The sequence below is a fragment of the Triplophysa dalaica genome, chromosome 21 (genome assembly GCF_015846415.1).
Source record: "Triplophysa dalaica isolate WHDGS20190420 chromosome 21, ASM1584641v1, whole genome shotgun sequence".
Lineage (NCBI taxonomy): Eukaryota > Metazoa > Chordata > Actinopteri > Cypriniformes > Nemacheilidae > Triplophysa > Triplophysa dalaica.
Genome location: NC_079562.1, coordinates 5086640 through 5111061, shown reverse-complemented (window position 1 = coordinate 5111061; position 24422 = coordinate 5086640). Strand labels below are relative to the sequence as shown.

Below are 24422 nucleotides of genomic sequence, written 5' to 3'. Positions count from 1 at the left end.
AAATCACCCCTTTAAAGCGGTGGAAGAAGGGTTGGACCCAGTGTGACTCACACTGGCAATGCTAATGTGCACTGAACTAATTGAAAGCAGTTATGCAGTAATCAGAAACCTGCCGAGCGACAGCTATGTTCATTAGAGACACACTGCTGCTCATACAAAGAGAGAGAGCAGAGACATAAAAAGCGTCAAGATTTGCTCTGATAATGATAAGAGTTTAAAACATATTGATAGAAGTCTAGCCAGCCCTAAGTTAACTTATCAACACATTGGTCAATTTCCATCCCTTTGGGGAAAAAAAACGAATTTCCTATGTCCAGCCTACCATTGATTGACTTGTGTGCACATCCTTGATCTTAAATGATTAACTGTTCCCCTGGTTCAACCCTCACTCTATAAAAACATTCAAATGAATTCTGCGCATACATCGTGTTCCTCGGTCTCTTAAACCCTGGTGCTTTGTCTCACCAAACGCTCCACGGACTACCAATGAGAGGCTGAACGCTTGCTTGACCCAGATGATTTGAATATCAAAGAGCTTTTGATCAGTGCAATCACTTCTTTGTCAAGAAATATTCCTTCTGAACAGGCTTCGGTGTGTTATAGGTTTTGAGGTTCCGGTTGCCATAGACACCCAGTGGAACCTTATGTTAAGATTTGTATTTAAAGGGGCCATTTGAAGAGTAATAGCCAGGCAGTGGGACGCAGGTACTATAGCTCTCTTGAACTAAGTATCAAAGTTAAGCTTGGATTGCTTGAAGACTGTAAGGAAATGAGTTGAACAAATTGAATTGGCTCAACATTATTTGCAATTCAGTAAACAATATCAGTTCTTCAGTACACTTTTATAATCAAAACACCTCCATTGAATGATCATAAAGTCCCCACGTTTTGAGTTACCTTGAAATACTGCGTTGTTATTCAGCTAGAAAATGTAGTCGGCTTAAGTTGCTCATCTCAAGATTCTGTTTACACCGCTTTTCCGTCATGACCTAGAGAGAAAGCAGACCATAAAAAACAGTTTAAGCTAATGCCAAATATAGCCCCCATTGTGGCAGATGATATAACGCCACGCCCTGAACGATGACTGGCTGCTTCCATTATGGTAATGTAACGCAATGGAAAGCCCATTGTCTTCTCTTGTTGTTGTTGTGCATGCCTGCACTGTTGAATGGTTGCTGTGATGAGATCGCTCATGGCATCTGCACAGGTCTGTATCCCTCACGGTTCAGGGAAAAACAGGGCCAAGCCGCCCTCTGGGGAGTCTACACTTGCACACATTTGTTGTATAGCCCTCGGTCTTTGGCTACCTCAGAGGAGGCCACCTGCTATTCTTTTTACTACACTGCTTTGAGAGGGGGCGGTCTCGTCCTCCTTTCTGTCTGTTTTTTCTTCCAGTTCTGTTTTTCTCACTCACCCCAGTGTATCTATAATATCTGTAGTCTGTTTTGTGTGGAAAACTCTGAAACTCTGACCTGGTTTATAGCAGAATTGAAACTTTTATGCTTGAAATCCTAAAATGCCTACGTTATACTGGTTTGAGATATCAAAGGGGTCGTGCAACGATGTTTCATGCGTTTTGACTCCTTTTCAATGTTAAACGTGCTGTCTTCTCATGCTTCACATGGTCAACTTGGAGTTGGACATATGACGTAATATTTCTTTGCTGGATACATTCCCCCAGCGTTCATATAGGTTTCGGAAAGTTTATTTGTTTATTCACTGCATTTCGGTGTGGAATGTTATATTAATGATCGAGTTAACGCTGGATTTGGAGATCATTTGAAAGTGATAGATTACGTGGTTCCATCGCTAAAAGATAATGGACATGAACCGTACGCTGTAAGTGAAACTGAATCATGTCTCTGTTTTCTTGGCAATGCTTTTTACTTTACCGTACTTAATAAATTTGTCCATAAAAATACTGAAGTATTCTATAGTAAACTGCAGTATAATGATTTGTGTAATAAAGTATATTTGAACCTTACTATAGTAAATATCAATATATACTTAAGTGTTCACTGCAGTTTAGAAATCTACTACAATTTGATTATTTTATAATTTGTTTCAATCTATGCAGACTTCTATTTTGGCGGGTCGTCGCAAAGACGCTCTGAGTTTCAGTGTGTTTGACAGTAGCTTACTCAAACAGTCAAATGCTTGTAATAAGAAACTTGGAACAACTCTGTGGATGAAGTTCATGTGTTCATATCCTTGTATAGTAAGATACGGACAAATCCACGAGTGTCACGCTTGTAACATGTTAAAGTGTGCAACTCATTCACTTATAAAGCCATTTTGGGCATTATTATAGGCATGCGGAACAAGCGGAGAGCATTTAAATAGCAGAATTCCTCTTTCGTGATTCCTTACATGTCTTCCCACATTGCACAAGTTTTAATTGCGAAAACTAAATAAAAAAATAGTGATGAGTTAACAAGCACAACGACAAACCCACATCACACAAATAAGAGGCTTTGTCAAATGCACCTGCCAAACTGTACCGCACACGTGCTACACTATTAAATTTATTCTTAGCACAGACCGATTTTTTTGGAGCATGTGCGACACATATGTTGCACTGTACAGCCCTGTGCATACATCCATGCACTCGCTGGTGTTCATGATGGATGAACCTGAGTGTTGTTGCAGAATGTATATGGCAGAATATTCTGGGCCTTAAATCCAGTTTCTAATGAGTTTGCACTGCCGTTCTGACAAGTTGTCTACCCCTTTGACACCGATGTTCCATGTCTTTTCCCAGAGTTCTCACAGTGACGTTGTAGACAATCCATTGCTCACCCTGCTAGGTAAAGCATCACCTCCCATGTAACACCTGTCAGTCACATCGCAGCACCTGCCTTCATGTGCCTTCCGTGTCTTCTGTGTAGAGAACACACAGAGACGCAAGCGAAAGGCTTAGCTGTTTGTGACGTAATGAAACGTTTGCAGTTCAGTGTTTGTATTTGACTGATTTAGTCAGTGTTAGAATTAGCATAATACTGTTACACGCGTATGGCGTACATCTAAACTTTGTTAAGAGGCTCATTCAGCAGAATAAAAGATGAATCTCCATTTGAAAGCAACTCCTAAACTCTCATAAACGATCTGGACTTTCACCCAGTGTAATTACAGCCTAATGGGATTTTAAATCAGCACTGGGAAACAGCATTCATCAGCACTGCCCAGACCATTTCTCCACTAAACAGCCACAAATAGCGTTATGAGAGCAAAAGGCAGAACAGAATGAGAAACAAACAACAGGAATTATGGCGCTTTCTCTCCTCTCTGTCAGCCTTCCCTGTTCAAATGTGCCCGTGATGCTCAAAAGTGCTGTCTAAGCAGGCGACTCGCTAGTTTTTTTAAAACGGCAATTGTTTTCCACATAATTAACAGCAGGTTTCTGTTATACATTTACATATTCAGTCCGACACAGACACTCGCATGAAGCTCTCTCTCTCTCTCTGTCGTTGTCCTTTGTTTTATATTTTCTCTTTCCTGTAGACTTTCCTCCAGACGAAACATTATCCTTCTGGCACTTTGTGAGGTAGTTTGGCTTGGTGCCTGTGGGTGTATATTTTATTTGAGCATGAGGTAAATGCTGTGAGTTCATCTGCAGGCGAGTGACTGAATTCAAGGTCAATCGTTCTAAGAGTGATGCTGCTGGTTAGACGTGACCTCATCAGGCAGCCATCAATCTCATTCGCTTGATTGAATTATTAATGAAAGGACACACTTACTGTAAATGTTTTTTGTCTGGACTCCCTACATGGAGAAATTTTGTGAAGTAAAACATTTGTTTTTAATGTCACTAGTATAACCTAACCAAACGTGATAAAACCTCTATTAATCTTATGCTGTGTTGAATAGAACATATTTACGAGCTGTGCCAGTCACAGGTTTGTTTTTTTCGTTTTTGTTGACTAGATTTTTTTAAATATGGAATGTTTTTATTCACAACAAAACTGTTGCAGCAACATCATCACATAACCAGAGATTTTGTCATTTGCTTTTGTTCTGTTATCAGCAAGTAAATCGCAACGTTCCCCTTCCGCGAGCTCTATATTAAACAGCAATGTTTTGATTGCCTGTAATTTTGTCACCTCGTGCCATATAATGACAGATAATGATATGTTAAATCACACCTAATTATGCTGAGATGATAGGTAGTATGCATTATATTGCATGAATGTGTAGTCGACTGTTCATTAGGAACCCCTGTATAATTGGACCTTTTTTGGTCCACCTGACCCTGAGCCCCCACCTAAACATAATACAGAGGTCTGGAGATGAGCTTACAAATGCAACACTCATGGCACGATGCCTAAAAAATGCATCAGACGCGACAGCCAAAGCCTTCTGTCTGAATACATCTGGCAGCGGTACCGTCGCTTTAAAGGGAATGAATTTAAAGACGCAATTTTTCTGAGAGCTATCTGTCTAACCGCACTGGCTCAATGCTGAAACATTTGTGAGATTTTTGGATTAAGGGCGTTTTGTGTTTCTGTATTCCTCTTTCTTTTCCAATCTGTGCTTGTGCTTGTTCTAGCCTGTGAAGTTTGAATCTTTTTCAGAACAGTGGTATCGCATCTCTCGCCAGTTTTTCAGATAAAAACGCAGAAGGGCTTCAGGCAGAGAGCGAATGTGAGAGACGGATGAAAATGAGTGCGTTTGTGTTCGGACCAACAATTTTTTCCTTGCGCTCTGTTATTCGTTCATACATCTGCCTCTCCTGGCTCAAGTCGTGCGCTCCTTTCTCTCAGCTTAAACTTGTGCGCTAGTTTTCTTTCTCTTTAATGAAGAGAGCGTTCTGAACTGACTGCATAAATATCAGTAATGGTTTGAAAGCCTCTGCAAGTCTTTATTGGACTGATTGCTCATTTGCAGAAAGAGAGAGATTGTTCCTTCCAGAGACTAGCTCTTTGATGTCTGATTTTAAAATGCTTCATGTCTCATTTCAGAATGGATGAGACGGTTTTATTGACAGGACTGTTGCTTTTCTTGGCGAGATTTGCTTTTGTAAAAGCTTCGATCTCTCCGGGAGGTCTGAAATACGTCTCCTCACATCTTTCCTTCATAGACAGTCATATGTTTTTCATCTTTTACCATCTATACCAGACAACCCGTCACGATCTGCTTGATGTCAACAAGATCCTTACTGATTCTTTTTTTACCTCCCGCACATAAACTTCTTGTTTCATCTCGTAGTGACCAGAAAGTTTTTCTTGATTCCAATAATAGCACAAAAGTAATAAAAACCTATTACCTCCAGGGTCTTCGTGTTTCAAGCTTCAGTTCCAAATTGTTGTAGTAAAAGGTCTCTGCTCCTGTCCTTACACCCCCCAACCTCTGCTGTCTACACCATCACTATCAGCCCAGACACTTATTCCTCAAAGGTTCTTTGAGGCATTTTACAAATCTGTGTGAACTTTCCCCCAATGTATTTAACCCTGTGAAGAAAACATCGAGCCACAGCTTTGGGGGCACATCAGTTTATTTTTATTTTTTTCAGATTGTCTGCACTGAAAAAGCAAAGGATGGATGAATTTTGACTAGCTAGAAATGTTTTTTTGTCTCGCCGTGGAAGGCACAGAGCTCAAATACACGTGACATATATTTGCTGCGTACATTTCTCATTTGCTACAACATTTCGTGACAATCTGGCTTTTTATGGAGGTCAAAGCAGCACACGGGTTGAGATGTGATGAAGCTCATATTCAGGTGTTGGAGTTATCTAAGGTACCCTAGACACGTTGAGCCATAGTGTTTATGCAGGAGATGTAGTTTTGAAATGTGTCACACCATGATCCCATTCCACCTCTGTTTCTCCTAAATATTTCCCTGCGGCATTTTCTAACTGCCCCATTAATGAAGTGTCACAAAATCCTTAAAAAAAAAAAGAGGATCGGAGACAAAATATTCAGTACTCATGGGAAGTCAGGGATGTGCTGACTCACAAAAAAAATCAGCAAGGGAAAGGATCGAAATCAGCTTTTGAACTTTTTGACAGTGTGCAAACTCTTTATGTCTTTTAGTTCATCATCTAACACTCTCTTTTAAGTGAGTTAGCTTTGGTACAGTGTACTTTGTGTGTCCTTGTTCTGCTTGTTACTCGTGTGTGTGTGTACTTTTCATTGTCAGGCCTGACAGCCAGCAGTCTCTCTTCCCCCATGACTACCCTGCTTTACAGACAGACAAAAGACCTTTGGGGCGTCGTTCTAAATACCCTTCTTAGAGGAGAAGGAAAATGAGGGAGGAAGAGAGATAGAGAGATGTGTCGCTGCCAGGCTTCTTGTTGGGCATCTCATCCCTGGTCTGTCTTAAACACATATTAGCACTGTTAAGCAGTGTGTCTGGTCAACTTGTCATAGTTTATTTTAGATGCGTTTTTTCTGAAATGGTAAATACCACAAAATTACAAACAATAACTACTCTCAAATTTAAGTGATTGCAAATACGCATTTATTGGGGCAGATGTAAAATTGGTAGTGTTGTTTTGCTCTTAGAATAAAAAAGAAAATGTGTGATATTAAAGAAAGTGGTGTTTGTTTTTTGCTACTAACTGCCTCTAACAAGATTTGTGTACGCCTTTCAACGATTTGATTTCGATCGCCCAGTCTAGACGACTAAGAAATCTATTGACTGGTCCCCGTGACTTCCTGATTTCACAGAAACCAGCCAATCAGATTGGAACCGGTGATTTAAGCCTGTACTAGTATTTTTCTGTGCAACATGCATCAGGTACTCCGTTCTTCACTCCAAGCCCACAGTGCGACCGGGATCTGACCGACAGACAAGCGACAGCTTACAGAGCGCAAAGAAAAAGCTCATTCTATCATATTACTGTATTCTCTGTCTCTCTTTGTCTGTCATTCTCTCTGCCTAACTCTCTCCATCTCGATGTGCTTTCGATGACAGAAGCAGACCTAGCAGCAGAGGGTGCACACACAGCGGTGACGGACAGAAAACCAAATCTCAAGCTGAACCTCTTGGGGAGGGTTGTCATGGCTTGTTATTACGCTCATGTTCCAAACTGGAGCTGTGTGGTGTTTACGAGTACAGCACAGTCAAGGGAAACGGAATGGAGAGGACAAGTTGGAAAAAACTTAACCCCAATTTTTGTACCACTGTGGGGTTCAGTTTCGTGTAACCGGTTAGCACTGCAAAAGCAAATAGATAAAAGACAGTTGAATTTCTATCCCTGTGCAGTCGGTAGGAAAGAAACTCTGGTCTAGTTTCTAATCTAACCAGATTGTTCTTAGAAATGCGCTTCTCCAAAGCTCACATTCGAAGCTATACATTATTGCTCTTGTGTGAGAATTTTTTCTATTTTTGCTTAAAATCCATATCTCTTTCTTGATCCCCATTTTCTCTCCTTCTCTCATTATAAGAGAATATTGAAATGTGGCCGGGGGTTCAATCAGTATTCCACCTTGGATAGGATTTTAATTTGCCATGGCTGGCATTCATCTAAACCCTCTGTAATGACCATACAAACTTAATTATGCTGATAATCATGAGGCTCTCGAAGACCTCAATCCCCCCTTGAGTTTCTGTGGTCTGCTCCAGGCTGCATCTCCTGATGAAAACACGGAGGAGAATTGACCTCCATGAGCATTCAGATTTATTGCCTCTATCTTCTCAGTCTTTTCACTCTCTCATCCAATTTTAGATGTTTGAAAAAAGTCCACTGATGTACATATATTTGTTCATGTGTGTATCATTTTCTCTCGTTTTACACATATTTCGCTGAGATTTTGTTGAAAGGGGAAGCGCGCGCGTGTGTGTGTGTTTGTTTGTTTGGTTGGACTGTGTGGTTTTTGCCGAGTAAACAAAAGCACAGTTTGTAACAATAACTTGACACTTCAGTGTTATGGGAAGTTTAAAGCCAGCCCTCACCTCAACACCTCATGAGCACTGAGCACATAAAAACACTGCTCACCCTCATAAAATCTAGTGTCAAGGTTTCAATGGTATGTTTACACTGTAGCGCAATAACACATTTTTACACTTAAACAGAGACAAATTTACTAAAGCCGCCGAAAAAATATAAAAGAGACCATTCCAAATTGTTATTTTATGAGCATTTGTAGATGTGTTGTGGCTAGTCCAGTTTCTGTTGAATTTCAACAAAATCAAACCTCATGATCGAGAGAGTCATTTAACAGAAATGTGAAAGACTGATAGCATGACAAGACACATGAAAACTGTGATGAAATTCCAGGTTATCACATACAAAAATCTGTTGTCAATCTTTCCTAAATACATGTACAAAATATTGTTGTGCTGAACATCTCTTCCGTTATTTTGACCAGCTTCTCTAGTTTTCATTTTCAGCAAATAACTGCAAATAGAAACTATATTCTTATTTGCATTTTGAGAGAAATAGTGTTAGTAACTCATAGAATAAATCACCCATACAAATACCTATAAATAGCAAATTCTCTAAAATGTTCTCTTATTTTGTTCTGCAGCTGTATAAATACAAGTGTAATGCGAATGTTAATCCCTGTGCATTTTATGAACAGTCGTTCTGTGGTTGCTTCTTCGGCTAGCAAAGTTTACAGAATGATTGTGTATTTGGTCAGTAGGCGGTCTGACGCTATTGTCCTGGATGCATCAAGACACATTAGTGTTTAGGTAACACTTACAGTAAACAAGACATACTGTTATAACACAGAACCCCACCATTACACTAACAACTACGAAGAAACAAAACACTACACCATGTCGCATTAACACAGCAACTTGCTACAAAGTTGTTCAACTGCACTTGAACAGTAACTTTTACAATAATTGCTAATGCTGTTATCCTGCAAAAACCTACAGAGTAGAAGTTGGAACAAGACTGCTGCTCTGAGGGCACATTTGTTTACTTGCTAGCGTTGTCTTGTGTTTGTGTCTTTAGGAAATGCGTTAGTGGGCCGATAATTGCAGGTAGAGCACTGCAGGGGCTCGTGATTCTCGCTGTGATGTTCGTCTCATTCTTTTGTCTGTCTGGCTCCCACGTCAAAGTAAAATCAAGGAAACCGGGTCTTGTGCTGTGTGCTCTCGAGCAAATTGTGTACAAAGCATCTTGTTTGTATGTTCATGAACTAAGCTTTGAGTAATAAACCGTTACGTGGGCCTGTGGTTTATTTTTCACACTGTGGTATTGAGTAGTTGCCTGCATGTATCTGCCTAACATTCTGGTGTTATTTTTCTTCTCTCTTTGCCTAGTTTCGACCTTACCTTCGGTAATGGATTAGGGTACTTCAAAATCCTATAAAGACGCCAAGGCAAATATATCCACCTATAGACCTCCAGGGGCTCCTGACATACTTGTACACACACACTCATATCGAGGGCTATTGTCTTCTTAGCCCTGATCATTGGATCTCACCCTGTTAAGTCAATAGTCCTTCAGGGCCACCAGGCGAGTCTCCAAATGACTGTACCTGAGCACACCCAATATAAAGTGGTACAATTCAATTACTCATGTTTCCTTGTTCTACGAGGTCAAGGGAAATGTTCACTCTCTCAATTGATACAAATCAATAATTTCAATCTAATCTGCAGACTGTCCTTGGTCCCACAAGCCACAGTACTATGTCTTTATAGATTATTGGTTCACCAGATACAAGCTTTGCGTCACCTGTGCATGGTTAGCCTTCAGAGGACTTGAATATATCTCTTTGCATGGATTTATTAAAAGCTTTTGTATTGCTCACAGGATGGAGGTCTCTGGCATACAGGGCGACCAGTTTTGATCGGGTTTTCTTGATGAAAAGCTTGTCAGAGAGGTCAGCTACATTACTCCAAGGTCACTTGACTAGTGTACATGCATCTCTTTGATTAGACCTTGTCCATTAATCGGGAGGGGTGTTTGTTCTGGTTTTCATTTAGATATGGGCATCATTTCTCGCTCTGCCAACTGTCGATAAATCCATTTTATAGTCTTTAACTTCTCTCTCCATCACTTCTTTTCCAGCGCTTTGGCTTAATGGAACAGTTCATCAGAAATAAAACTCTATCATTTTTTCACGAATATGCCATTCAAAATCTGAGTTTCGTTTGCAGAACACCAAAAAATATTTTGAAGAATGTTTGTGATCAAAAATATTGGAGCCCCGTTGACTTCCATTGTATGGACTCAAAACCATTTCTCAAAATATCTTCCTTTTATTCTTCACAGAATAGAGTCTTATACAGGTTTTTAATGACATGAAGGTGAAGAAATGAAAATTGTATCTCTAGATCAACTTCCCTTGATCTCTGCTTATCTCTGATGTAAGAACATAGTCTGTCTGTCTTTGTGTAAGTTGCAGTGATGTTCTAGAAGAACACAGGAGGAGCTTATTGGTGCATGTCTTTTTAATTGCCCTGTCTTTGGCCAGGGGGGAGTGCAAAAATACACACACTTTCTTTCTCTACCCGCTTACATGCACGCATTACTCACCCCCACTCAAACGCACATGTACACTCTAAAACACGCATTCATAAATACTGAAACACACACAAAGCATCTCACCGGAGAGCCAGGCTTTGGTTAATTTGTGCCATCTTTTTTTTTCCTTTTAACGGATCATCTATGACCTTCAAAAGGTCTTGCATAAAGTCTAATTGTGATAAGATGCCTGCCACAGTGGTCCAGAAGCTAAATGAACCATTAGCATTGCCCATAAGACTCACCGCTGAACTGTTGTCTAGTATAATGATGTGTTGTTCACTACACCACAGTTACACAGAGACATGAAAATGTGTTGCTTGAAACGCTGCAGCTCACTTTTTACCATCCCATGATACAATTTCTGCGTTAACTTTTTTCTGTGCGAATGTGTGTGCTCAGGAATGTGTGTTTGTGTGCACGTGCAGTGATGGCACATGGAAATGCAAATCGAATTGTTATAATTTTGGTCCTCTGTTTCAAATGTCAGGCTGCTTCATTATTAAGCTCAGCGTGAAGCGGACATAGACGCCGCAGTAGGTCGTTTTTGTTTGTTTATGAAGAGTGTGCAAATAATGCTTTTGCATATTTTATTAAATGCAGCCGTGCCACTTAAGCTTTTTCTGCAACATAAAAAAATTAACAGAACGCAATCTCTTAAGCGTTGCGTTTTCATTAGAAACATTGCGATCTAATTAAAGGAGCAGAAATGTTTGCTGCGTATTGTTTACAACTCCATGCATGGGCAAAACCATTGCCAGGGTTCTCTCGCTTAAAAGAGGAATTCACTTATTTCGTAGTTTTTTTGTGAGAGCAGTGCGTGTGTCGGATGAGAGAAGGGGAAAGTGAGGCTGTGTCAGAATGGCAATGAGAGTCGACCTTTCACAAGGCACAAGGCATCTGCTCTTATCGCCTACGCCAAAAGTCTCATTAGAGATTATGAGCTAAAACAATTCGCCGTCTTTTGCCTCTGTAGCCATTTGTTGAAGTTTAATTAAAAACACGTGACCTTCAACCTCTTTCATACTGTCTGAATTGAGCTTCATTTGTTTCTGTTTGGGCTCTATTGACCGGTGCGGGATTAGGCGGGCTGATTTGATTAAATGTACCGCAGCTGTCGACATTACTCCTAGTTATTATTGTTGTATTAAAGATACGGAAAGCAGCGTTGCGGTTGACTCGAACAGAATGTGAATTCGTAGCTGAATGTGTAGCGCCAGGAGGTTAACACACAGGTCAGAAGGGGCAAAGTGAGCATTTGCATTGTGTAAATGTCAATCCGGGAACGAAAAAAGCTAGTTAAACAGAACAAATCGCTACTCTCTGCTGTAGATGTAAGTCATTTAAATGTTCTCAGAAAAAGCTGTTGTTCGTTGAAAATTATACAAATCTTTACACATAATTGCATATCATTTGGCAATGAAATAATTGAAGTCACTCACTAGGAGTTCAGTATCGGTCAAGTGAATAAACAAAACCAAATTACATACTGTACATGAAGACTAGAATCTCTCCCAAAAATGATATATGTTGATTTTGTGTGAAACTGTAATTTCATAGTCCGCATCTGTGGGAGGTGCTCGGACAAACTTATCTGCGAAGTGTTGGGAGATCACGGCAGTGCAGAGGAAATTGTTTTGGGAGGAAACCATGAAAGGAACATACGCTTTGTAGACAGGGGCAGTCTGTTTACCAGAGCGGTCCTGTCTGCTTGTTAAAGGGAGCTTTGAGCGTGATGGAGCCGCCTGTAATATGATATGGCATATAAGATTTTATTTTTAGGAAGGCGAGGCCTCTGCGAGAAAGGTTTATGAGGTTTTGAGTGGGTTGGTCTTTTTAAATATTCAACATCAATGAAATATGGAGCATGACTCGAGGCTGTTTTGAATTCATAAGCGCGTTTTGTGAGGCCGGATGCGCATATTGAGAGCTGTCGAAGGCGGCGGACACGTGAAGTCTAGCGGAAGGGTCGGCGACTTGAACCAGCTTGACTCAAAGCCCAGGGTGGAGCAAAGCGAGAGGAACCTTAAAAGCAAATTAACCACAATAGACCTTTTTGATCCATCATCTGATGACGAAACTAAACTCCTGATCAGAATCTGTGATTTTTGCTGCAGTCGATCTTCGTATTGATTTTTCAATGACCTTCTGTAGAAATATCTTCCACTCACTCATCCGGTTAATAATCCATGTATGGAGAATGAATGCATACTCTTTAATGAGAAATTATCAAGTTTTGGACACCTGAATATGTTTCATGGTTAAGGCCCTTGCTAGCATCCACATTAGCATTCACAGTGTACAGATTCTTGACATGGTGAACAAGGACACACGATGAGACACACAATGGGCCATTGCCAGCAGTCATTAGCCAACGTTAGCCTTTAACTGTGTTCAATGCCATACAGACGTGGTAATACATTACAGCAAACTCCGATCAATTCTGGCCACCTCTCCCATCCCTAGTACCTGACACTTTACTGTCTGCTCAATCCCCCTCTCTTGTCTCTCCTATGCCTCCTCCTCACTCCATCTGTAGCTCATCAGTCAGTCTACTCATTGACCTAGAAGACTTTGATGGGAGAAAAAGAGAGAGAATGATAAAGAGAGAGAGAAAGAGAGAACAAACGGTCTGGACTAGGCCAGAAATCAATATCTGTTGATGGCAACTGACAGGAGAAAGGGGAAGTCAGCTATGATAGAAATGAGGAGGGAGAAAGAAGGTTTGGGAATAAGACTGAGCAAGACAGCCACAGACAGAAATCTAAATGAGAGCGGGTTGGAATTAATAATTATCCGTCCCTGCAGTACCGCACAGACAGATGTCCCGTAACAGAAATATTCAGGAAACTCATCAGGTTTGGCATTCAAATGAAGACTCCTTCTCTCTAATTACTTGAAACCCCAGCCCAACTTCCTGTACTGAGATGCTTCGCTGAGTCTGCCAGCGTGGCGACGTCTTCATATGAATTTTTTGCTAATTGTGGAGCTCTACAGCCGTCGGCCTAGTTGATTCAGAACGGCGGATTTATGCTAGATCAAATGACGTTTTTTTGTTTGCCAGGCATGCAGCTTGCGAAGAGAGCCCGGCGGATTTGATCTCTGCGAACTGTCTTTCTCGCTTGGCGACTGTCAGGAGACACTCTGCTATGTCTCATATATGTCACTAGATCTGTTTCTCGCTGTCTTTCTAGCCCTGTCCCAGAGCTGTTGTCTGATAGTTTAAAGCTGTGATGCCAACAGAACTTTTTATTCGACAAGGCTCTTCCCTTTGAGCCTTTATTTCTGTGTGAGTGTCTTTATTGTACCTTGCCACTGTGGCAGATTTTTTTTAACCTAATGCCTTACCTTGTAAAGCTTTGGACTGAAACCTAAGACTATTATTAAATTGTAATGCAATCAAGATTACTGCAAGGCAAAGACTAGCTGAAATGTAGAGGTGAGCGAGAGTGATGTTTAACCAAATTAAGCAATCCAAATGGTGGTAGTGGTCTCAGGGCGTTAGCTAGCATGGAGCGGTGATTCGGGTGTGAGAGAGTGACCTGTATTGAGCAACGGTTTGTGTCCTTACAGTTGAGTTTAGATTAGACATACATGGTTAAGCAATGGATTGATCAACGATACTCTGGAGTCTGATCCTCACGATAAGCCCCAGCTTTTCAATAATCAGACGTTCCGCTTGTTTTGCACAGCTCTTCTCTGAGTCGGTCTAGTGGTTTATTTTCATTTATCTGCATTGCCTTGTTTCATTTTTTACTACTTTTTGTGTCTGTAGTTTTCCACAGTCTATTTACAGCTACCCCTACATTATAAGAAGAACCAAATCCATATTTATATAGACTACCGGTCAATTCTTTATTTATATTCTTTCCACATTAACAATAATAGTAAGCCCATCAAAACCATAGAATAAGACAATTGTATGCGTTTGAATTGTCATGACAAAGTATCCAAAATAAATGAACTCTGTTATACTTAAGCATCTTCAAAGTAGTCAGCAAAATCGTACACTTGTCATTTTCACCATTTAGCTTCTTGAGGTCTCAACCTGCGAAGCTTTTCAAACAGGGATCCATCTATGCTGGACTCTTATTGGCTGCGGTTTATTCTGTTTATAAAGTAATTTATTTAAAAAATAAAGTGTATTATGTAAACATAAACTTTTCTTTTGGATGCAGTTAATCGCAATTAATCGTTTAATAGCCCTATTAAATAGCAGCAACATCCTGGCAACCATGCACAGTGCTTAGCATTAAGTTGGCATCAAGCATTGTAATCAACCTCTGTTGCTTGTAATCATGACCATTATCCACATTGCCCACGTACAATGACAGTTGTGAATTTGCTGTAGATGAATGTATGTCTTCTTCGCCTTCTGTTCTCCTCTCTTACCATCTGTGTGTCACTTCTATCCGTGTTTGTTGTACACGCATATGCTCTGTAGATGTAGCAGAGGAAGGCCAGGTGCCGTCCACCCTATTTTTTCTCAAGAGCCTTTTGATCCAGTATGACACCGTAATGCAATGTCACGCTCAACCGGCTACATACCTGGGTCAGAATTACACTGCAGGGCACAGGTTTCCCAAATACACACAGTAATACCCTCTGTATATGTCTTTGTTAAATTTCCTCTACTGTTATATACCACATTGTCCATTGCTTCCGTACATACATACACAATATTGACAAAAGGATGATGATAATGATCATTAAAATGTTTATCACTACTGTATTTGAACATAAGTTTAATATTTTATAAATAATATACAATCTATTGTTTACAAGAATACTGTTGGGATAAAACATAATAATGAATAATGCAATATCTGGGCATATGACTCCTAGCTATGTCCAAGTAAATTAGTATAGAGTGTATGTGGGTGCATTTGAGTCATACACGTTGACCTACATATGACATATTTGCATCACTCTCATTTATTAGATCTATGTTTTTGTCTTTCATACATTGGTCGTTATGTTGTACAAAATGGCAAAGTGATTATTTTGTCAACATCAAAGATCCCTCTAGAGTCTTTCTGATGCTGAGATACAGATGTTTCATCTCAAAATCATGAAACAGCACAACATGCTTGTTTTATTTCAATTTCTCTCCCTCTCTTTCCCCTTATCCCCTAAACAAATATCATTTGGTGACATTCTCCTCTCTCCCCGGGTTCAAGTAAGCATTAAACCGTTTTCATTTGTAATTAATTTTTGCGAAGCGCTGAATGCTGTGGGATTACAACTCCCCACCGCTGCTCTTTGTTAAAGACTCTGATTATTCAATACAACTGCAGAGAAACGGATAGAGGAAAAGAGAGCATTTATACAGGTATATAGAGAGATTATTTGTGCAGGTATAGAGATCACTTAAGCAGATATATAGAGAGTTTATTTATGCTTGTGTAGAGATAGAGAACAATGATATACTCTCTCTATATATATACACTCACCTAAAGGATTATTAGGAGACCACACTAATACTGTGTTTGACCCCCTTTCTCTTCAGAACTGCCTTAATTCTACGAGGCATTGATTCAACAAGGTGCTGAAAGCATTCTTTAGAAATGTTGGCCCATATTGATAGGATAGCATCTTGCAGTTGATGGAGATTTGTTGGATGCACTATGCTCCCGTTACACCACATCCCAAAGATGCTCTATTGGGTTGAGATCTGGTGAGTGTGGGGGCCATTTTAGTACAGTGAACTCATTGTCATGTTCAAGAAACCAATTTGAAATGATTCGAGCTTTGTGACATGGTGCATTATCCTGCTGGATGTAGCCATCAGAGGATGGGTACATGGTGGTCATAAAGGGATGGACATGGTCAGAAACAATGCTCAGGTAGGCCGTGGCATTTAAACGATGCCCAATTGGCACTAAGGGGCCTTAAGTGTGCCAAGAAAAAATCCTCCACACCATTACATCACATAATTGCATTAATGAGAAATTGAACAGGTGTTCTTAATAATTTTTTAGGTGAGTGTATATATATGTATATATGTGTGTGTGTGCTGTCAATCGATTAAAAAAATGAATATGATTGTTCACACATTTTTCGGTGATTAATCGCACATATCTTTAATATTTTTAAATATACTTTAACATTCTTATAACTTCACATTTAATCTCAAAGTTAATGTAGAAACAGAAGATTTGTATAACAATATTATTTTATGAATGAAGCCCAACATTCTGATATTACTGCAGCTGATGTCTCCATTAAATTGATATTTTTTTCTTTATTTTAACATGAATTAAAGCTGTTCAACATTGAAGTAGAGTATAAGTGAGAGCTTACAGGTAGGAAATATAGGGAAATTAAATGAAGTTCTCAAGCACATTACTGCCTTAATGCTAAATTATAAATTAAATACAGAATAAAGTTACAAAACACATTGAATTCCTCCGTTCTTTGATTAACTTTAATGACAGGAGTCACAGCAGCAGATTTAAGAATGTGGCCCCTATACAAGCTGATGCTCTATGCAGATCCGATCCACTTTCCCATTTTCACATCTCTATGCATTCATTTAGGATTTTACTCAACACATTGCTATCACTGCCTACAAAAATGCTAGTCAAAAAGGGCTTTCTGCTATAATCTTGTACGTTTTTATTCATTTAAGCATTAAAAGAGAACTTAATACTGGTGCAGTGTCTGACAGAGATTCACTGACGCAGCCTTTAGCCCATGACTGTATACGCCGACGTGACCGCTGTGGCGTTGCGTTTTGGTGTGTCCCACATCTAGAAGCTGTCTATGTACACTGAACGCTTCATAGCAAATCGGTCAATGGTTTAAAGGCCTTTACATGAATAAGAGCGTGATAATATAATGTAAGGCTAGACAAATGATGACAAAATAAAAGGATGGTGCGTTAATTGCCTTAAATATTAAAAAAAAATTGATGCATGCATTAGCGCGTTAACGTTGACAGCCCTAATATATATATTTATAGAGAGAGAGAGATAGAAAGCAAGAGCATCTATAGAGCTATATATACTGAATAGAGAAGATTTATACAAAAGAGAGAGGAATTGATATACAGAGAGAATATTTGTAAAGGTATAAATATAAGAGTAGGAGTTGTATGTTTGTGTGGTCTCAATACCAAGACCACAAGATCAAGACAGCAGCTCTGACACACACAAACACATGCAAATCTACACACTTAGAATCACATAAAACACCCACACAAAACAGACTTTGGAGTAAGACAGAGCAACCTCTGAATTATGCTGTTTTATAGTGAATCATTACTTATTCTCTTTCTGAAACACAAAGGTTCTCACGCACGCTGACCTCAGAACAACACCTGCACCTGCTCAGATATAAATGACTCCTGCTTGGGTTCAGGGGTTACGCAGCTACAGCCTGGAAATGAAAGAAAACCATTTCCCTGAACCTCCTCTCCTTCTGTTTTTTAGTCTTTTTAGTGCTAATTGGTCTTCGCCCGTCATGAATGTCAGTCAAAGAGCAAAGAAACAAATAAGCATGCTTTACCTGTCGCACCGGTGGGAAGGTGGGCGGCTGCTGGGTGCCCAGTGGATGAGACATGCCTCTGCTGATATGCTTAATTACTGCTTCACTCCTGTAAACATAGGGGATAATGTGCAGGTCATCGCTCTCCCGAGTCCTTCATTCAGACAAAGAGGGACATTAGACCGTCATGAGCTCAGAATTACAGCTCTCTTTATCAGCCAGGACTTCCTCTCTTTTTGGCTTCATTTTACAGGGGCTTGATCACACACACACTCTCGCGATCTGACATAGTTTGCCATTTTCTCTAGAAACAAACCCAAATTCTGTCGCTTGTAGAGTTCTCTGTAATTCATATGGCAGCCCATAATCGCTTCCTTCTGCACCTTAAGGCAGTAATTACGGTATTATTTATTACCAGTATTTCTGGTCTAATTCTCCCGCTCACAGAATTGGCTCTGATTTCTCTTGACCTTGTGCATGTGCAATTTTTCCTCCCGTTTTTCTGTTTAAATGTACCCAAACAAGAGAGGGTCAGTTGGATGGCATGATCATCAAGTTAAATTTGGCTTTCAGACTGCGGTTTTACATAAGCTCGCTTTTCTGGGTATGTTGATGTTGTATTGCACAGCAAAGGAACTGTATTTTCTATGCTTTGATGTCCTTTTCACGGTACTTTATCAAATAACGCAAAGGAGATAATTGATTTGAGGGGAACTCAAAGGTTGCTTAGATTAGACTTGCATTGTCATAACATCATCCGCTCCATCACTGTGTACTCTACGTATTGTACCGAAGCACTTAAAGGGAAAGTTCACCCGAAAATGAAAAATTCTGTCGTCATTTTCTCACCCTCTTGTCTTTTCAAACCTGTATGACTTTCTGCTGCAGAACACAAAAGAATGTTGGTAACTGAACAACGTCTGTGCTTGCATTGGTTTTGTGTCCTTACAATAGAAGTGAACGGGCACCACCATTGTTCGGTTTTCCTCTGTTATCTATGTTTGACCCTCAAAGCAGTCCTTTGAAAACAGCATTGCTGTCACAAAGTTCTACCCCGTTTCTCCCACCGAGCAAACTCATGTTAATTTCCATGCAAATTGACTTGAGCCATTCCCCCAGCATTCAGCAGGTGCCATTTCCAGCCTCATAACACCCGGCAGACAGATAGTATAATCTTTTCTAATACTTCTGTAGATGATATTGCGTTCTGTACGGCGAGCAGAGGGGACATTACGTGTCCCCGGTTGCGTTGTGTGGAGTCCCGGTTAGTGCAGGACAGGCTCCATTGCAGCTAAGCGGACGGCTGTCTGCGTTTGAGCTCGTTAGGGTGATCAAGTGCCCTCGTCTGCTGTCACGTTTCGTTGAGCCGCCTGCCACAGGCAAAAAAAGTGAAGGGAAAATACAGGAGAGCAAAGAGATGAAAAGAAAGTCGGATCTTCGGCGGCCCACAGCACAAATGCAAATTGAGCAAATGATCTCTCAAGTCAGATAGCAGTATTTTAGCCCTGTTCTGTTCGAAGAAAGAAATGAGAGCGTCTCTGTTGGACGACTGTCTGGACGTGAGCGAGTTTTTATGAGCCTCAGTGAAGGGGAATACTGATAATGGCAAATATTGGCATGCTGATTTGGAACACGCGGTGGGTTTGCTTCTCGCATGTCTGAAAAGTTTTGAAGGCGAGTATTTAATTTCTAAGTTTTTAGACTTCTTTAATAAAATAATTAATAAAAAAGTTATGGATAAACAGAATTTGGATCTATAACCTTAATAAAAAGACTTTAATTTTGGCTTAAAGGGATAGTCATTCTCTCATCATTTACTCATTTCAAACCTTCATGACATTTCTTTTGCATTACGCAAAAGAAGATATTTTAAAGAACGTTAGTAACCGAACAACCTATTGACTTCTATTGTAAGAACAAAAAACTAATGCAAGTCAATGGGTGCCACCGTTGTTTAGTTACCAACATTCTTCAAAATATATTTCTGCAAATGAAACAATGCCACACAGGTTTGAAATGACAAGAAGGTGAGTAAATGATGACAGAGTTTTCATTTTTGGTTGAACTATCCCTTTAAGACACGACTGTCACGCTAATGACAACACACCCAACTTCATATTGACAGGGTCCATTGGCAGCCTTCAGATAGAAAGAATCAAAGAGGATATCGAAATAAAACAGTATATGAGTGTCACATTCAGAATATGTTGAAAGAAAGACCCTTTTAGGAACAGGAAACAACAAATAGGACAAGCAGGAAATGAAGCCGAAAAAGGAAGCGCCAAAGAGACTAATGAAAGTGGCCTGAAGCATAGGGCAGAGAGTGGCACACGGAGACAAACGAGTGCACATTCTCTCATAGCAGTAATGAGAGCACAGAGAACTCACTACCTCACACAGATCACCGCATACCACACACACACAAACACACACACACACACAGTTGTGCTTCACCATTACTGTTACTTTTCAGTCCTGTGTATAACACACAATGAGCTGCATTCTCTCTTCTTTCTGTCTCTTCTGTCTGTCTTGGTATGTTTCAACATTGACAGATCGCAGACCCTTGCATTCCTCTTTTATTTGACATTGTTTGGAAAGGTGGGACATCATTATGTTAACAGTGCAAAGGTCCTTGGTTAGATTTCCAGGGAACACACATACTGATAAAATGTATAGCTTGTTTAAGTCTCTTTGGATAGAAGTGTCATATGTCATAGTGTATATGCCAAAATGCATATACTGTGTTAAAATTATGATATGGCAAGTTTAGGAACCTATAGAACACGTCTTTGTTTTGAACCAGTAATAAAGAAAATCCAGAAAACTCTAGTAAAGCCCCATACACCCTGGCACAATGGCAGCAGGTTTGGCATTTTCTTTAGAAAGTAAAAAGTGTAGTTTTGCCTTGGTATCTTGGTCTTACAGCTGTTGATAAAGCTCACATTAAAAGAGATTTGATTCGCTAGTGGTTTGCATCTGTGTAAGTGCAAGTAAGTGTGTAAGTAACTTGTACAGTTGTAAAGTATCAGGACGAGGCATTGCAGACTTTAAATAGGAAATTTCACCACATATATAATAAGAACAGCTGCGGCTGGGCACATTTTCAGAGATTAAGTTAGGAACAAATCATTTGTGTGGTGTACTCCTCTGGCTGCAGTGTTTGCTGTAGATGGTTCATCGCCTGCTCTCTCTCTCCCTAACCATCTTTTCTTGTTTGAAGAGATGGTCCATTTTTAAAGCACTCATACATCACTCTGTCCCTCGCTCTTTTTGCTGAAGTGCATGTGTGTGTTTTGCACCTTGGCGAGACTGTGTTTGTTATGCGGAGGTGTTATTCGCCGGTCTGTAATGTGTGCAGTCATCAGAGAGCGGCCCAGCCCAGTCAAGCCCAACTCAGACAGCCTCAGAAATAATGAAAAGACCATTTCAGAGACCCTTTTTCTGATTTTAAAATGTACTATTTATAGGTATGTGTTTAGGTAAACTATCATTTGTTTCAATCTGTGAACTACTAACAATATTTCTAACCCTAAAATTTCAAATAAAGAAGAATGGAGATGCTCTGTATTTTTTCAGACCTAAAGTACTGCAAAGAAAACAAGTTCATATTCACTTTCAAGCAATACAACAGTCATGTTTGTACATGTATTTAGAAAAAGTTCACAAATCATTTTTGTGAGAACCTCAATTTTGATCATAGTTTTTATGTGTCTTGTCATTCTGTCAGTCTTTCACATTTGCTATTGGATGACTTTGGCACTCCCAGTGTTGCTAGATTGGGTGGACAATTTCCAGCCCAAAGGGCTCTATAAACAAACTTCGGCATGGAGATCGGCATAATCAAACGCAATGAAAAGGCAAGTTGCTTTTGTCCACCCACCCAATGCATTATTCTCCAGTCTGACCCCTTCAAAAGAAGCCCAACCGGTTGGGAACCTGCCCAATCTGGCAACGCTGGTGAATCCTGAGGTTTGATTTTGTTGAAATTTAACAGACACTGGACTAAAATTGCCACGGTACATCTAGAAATGTTGATATGAAAAGAAAATTTGTATAAGTCTTTTCCACAGCTGTATATAACTGTCACTCTTCTTCGGTTTATTACAAAAAGTACACAAATGTAAAAGCTATGTAAAGCATTTACAGATTTAAGACCCCACTGACAAAGCAGGCGAGAGAAAGACGATGTTTGAGGACCAGGTAGATGTTCAGGGTGCGGAACAATAAGTCAGTGTGTCAGTTTCCCATCAGCCTCTGAGGCAGATCAGAGATTTAGAAGCAGAAAGGCTAGGAGAACATCAACAGCAATAAAAAGGTTGAGAGGTGACATTATGAAGGTGAGTCCTGCCTACACATTCCCTGTGAGGAATGTTCTGTCTGCATGTGCGCCTGTTTAATTTTTATTGTGTTGTCATGCTGTCAGCTGCATCCCTCCGCTCCCTTCTTTCCCATCTATCTGCTGACTTTAGCGTCGGCTTGGCCCACCTTTAAAGAGCCGCTAACTTTTATAAACGTTTTGACGAGAGCCTGTTTGTTTTATCTTCCCTTCATCCCTCTTTCTCTGCCTCCCTTCTATCCCGCAGAAAACATGAAAGCACCTCTGCAAAGGTCACGGTCGCGGCAGAATATCAATTTCAGCTCGACACGAGCACCCACTGCCAAGGAGCCTCATTACGAGAGCGAAGCCCATTCGTCTGCAGCCCACAGAGCGACCCACCGGCCCGACAAGGAGAGAGAGAAAGACAAAGAGAAAGCGAGAGAACGAGAGAAGGAAAAAGAACAAACTCCACAGCTTTGTTCATCCAATGGCGACACGGACGTGGAGGCTTTGCTCGCTCGCCTGCGTGCCCTGTGATGACATCACCACCTCATGTACCACCAGCTTCACTTTGACCTCTGTGGTCGCTATGGTGACAAGGGGGTTTAGGTCACCTTTAGCTAATAAATGCTGTCAGGTTGTTACACACACACACACCCACAGGAAAAGTCTTAACAATTAACCTTTCCCATTGGCTTTCTCTGACCTTTTACCTCTAACAACAGACGTGTTGTCCACAGGAGTCATTGTGCTGATCTGTTGCAGGTTTAAAACCTGAAGCTTTAGTCGTCTCTGTCTTTTATTAAGCACCTAATTACTGGACAGTTTCGAATGACCTTTGGACTAAGCACTTGTCTTTTTTTAAAGTATAAAATAGAGCAATTATAAGTCTTTAAAACGCTTTAGCCGCTTCCTAAAGATGACGCATGGGCATGCGTATTTTCACAGCCGTAGATGCTCTTTGAGTGAGGACCGAGCAAATTTATCAAATCATTCCTTTTCTCGTTCCTTAGAGCATCACGTAGCTTTAACCTGCATGTGCAATTGTTATAAAAATGAATCTGTATTTGTTTTTTGTTCATGTAATCTAATGTTTTATTATGCATGAAAGTCTTTATACATTAGATTATCAGTATACGTCAATATATTTTTTCTGTTTTTGAATGATAAAGTACATGTTGGTCTTGTCACCTTGCAAAAGCTGGTACTATGCAAACACAGCGGTTCTATATTGTAAAAGCATCTGAAAGAAAATCTCTGAGAGTATTTGCACAATACCTGACTGATATAATGCACACTCCTACTCTTCACACTTATTCTTCAATCTGCTCTTCTGAAATGTACCCTGTATAGCGTTTCCTTTTTCTGTGTCTCGTATTGTCTGACATTCAATTGTTCGCTTTGCATATGTTAGTCCGTTTGATTTGTCTCTCGTATGTGCACGTTTTTTTCATGTGTAATTGTCAGGTTTTCACATTCCTCCTCATGATGTTTTGTGTTGCGCTGTTGCTGATGTGATTTTCCTCTTTACTGCTCTCAATCAGGCATGACATCAGGATGAGATTACCTATGAAATCACATCCCGCTCACATCACCTCTTTTTATTCCTTGAAATTGCATTCCTGTTACTTATAGACGTTATTGGGGGAAAATTCTTTCGGTGAAATGTTTCAAATAAACTAAGTGAAAGAACTCCACATATTTTGTTTGGCTGTAAAATGTGCACATTTCACTTTCCGTTAAATTTAGTGTGAGATTGTCTCATTAAAAGAAGGCTGCCTCTGTTTGTTGAGAAATCTCATTTAATGCACGGTTACCTGAGACTGGGGTCGAGGGCAGGGAGGCCTGCTCCTACTAGAAGCCTCTGCTACCCACAATCACACTGTTTATTGTATTGTAAATAATAATTAATGCTGTTCCCAAAGGCGTAAATGCCAATTTAATTCAGCGGAAATGGGGGAGGTGAGCTTGGCTCATGAGCTTAATTTCTCTTTTTGACAGCAAAAGGGCTCTGGAGTTATCAACTGCCATTTACATTCAGGATTGCGAAAAGAAAACGTATTCTTTTTTTTATTGGGTTCTTTAATATGTGTGGGGATTAGATGTTGGGGTTTATTGTCATTGTTGACTCAAGTATATTCTTTTTCCATTACGTCTATTTCGTGTCATACAACCTTTCATTTTTTTATG

General features: G+C 40.1%; 1 protein-coding gene across 1 annotated transcript in view; it reads left to right on the top strand.

The window, feature by feature from the left end:
- Positions 1-23929, top strand: part of diaph3 (diaphanous-related formin 3) — a 215609-nt gene extending 191680 nt beyond the window's left edge. The window contains 1 exon segment of the mRNA XM_056735197.1: positions 22498-23929. Within this exon segment, the coding sequence (XP_056591175.1) occupies positions 22498-22769 (272 nt within the window). The 3' untranslated portion in view covers positions 22770-23929.
- Positions 23930-24422: the final 493 nt, after the last annotated feature.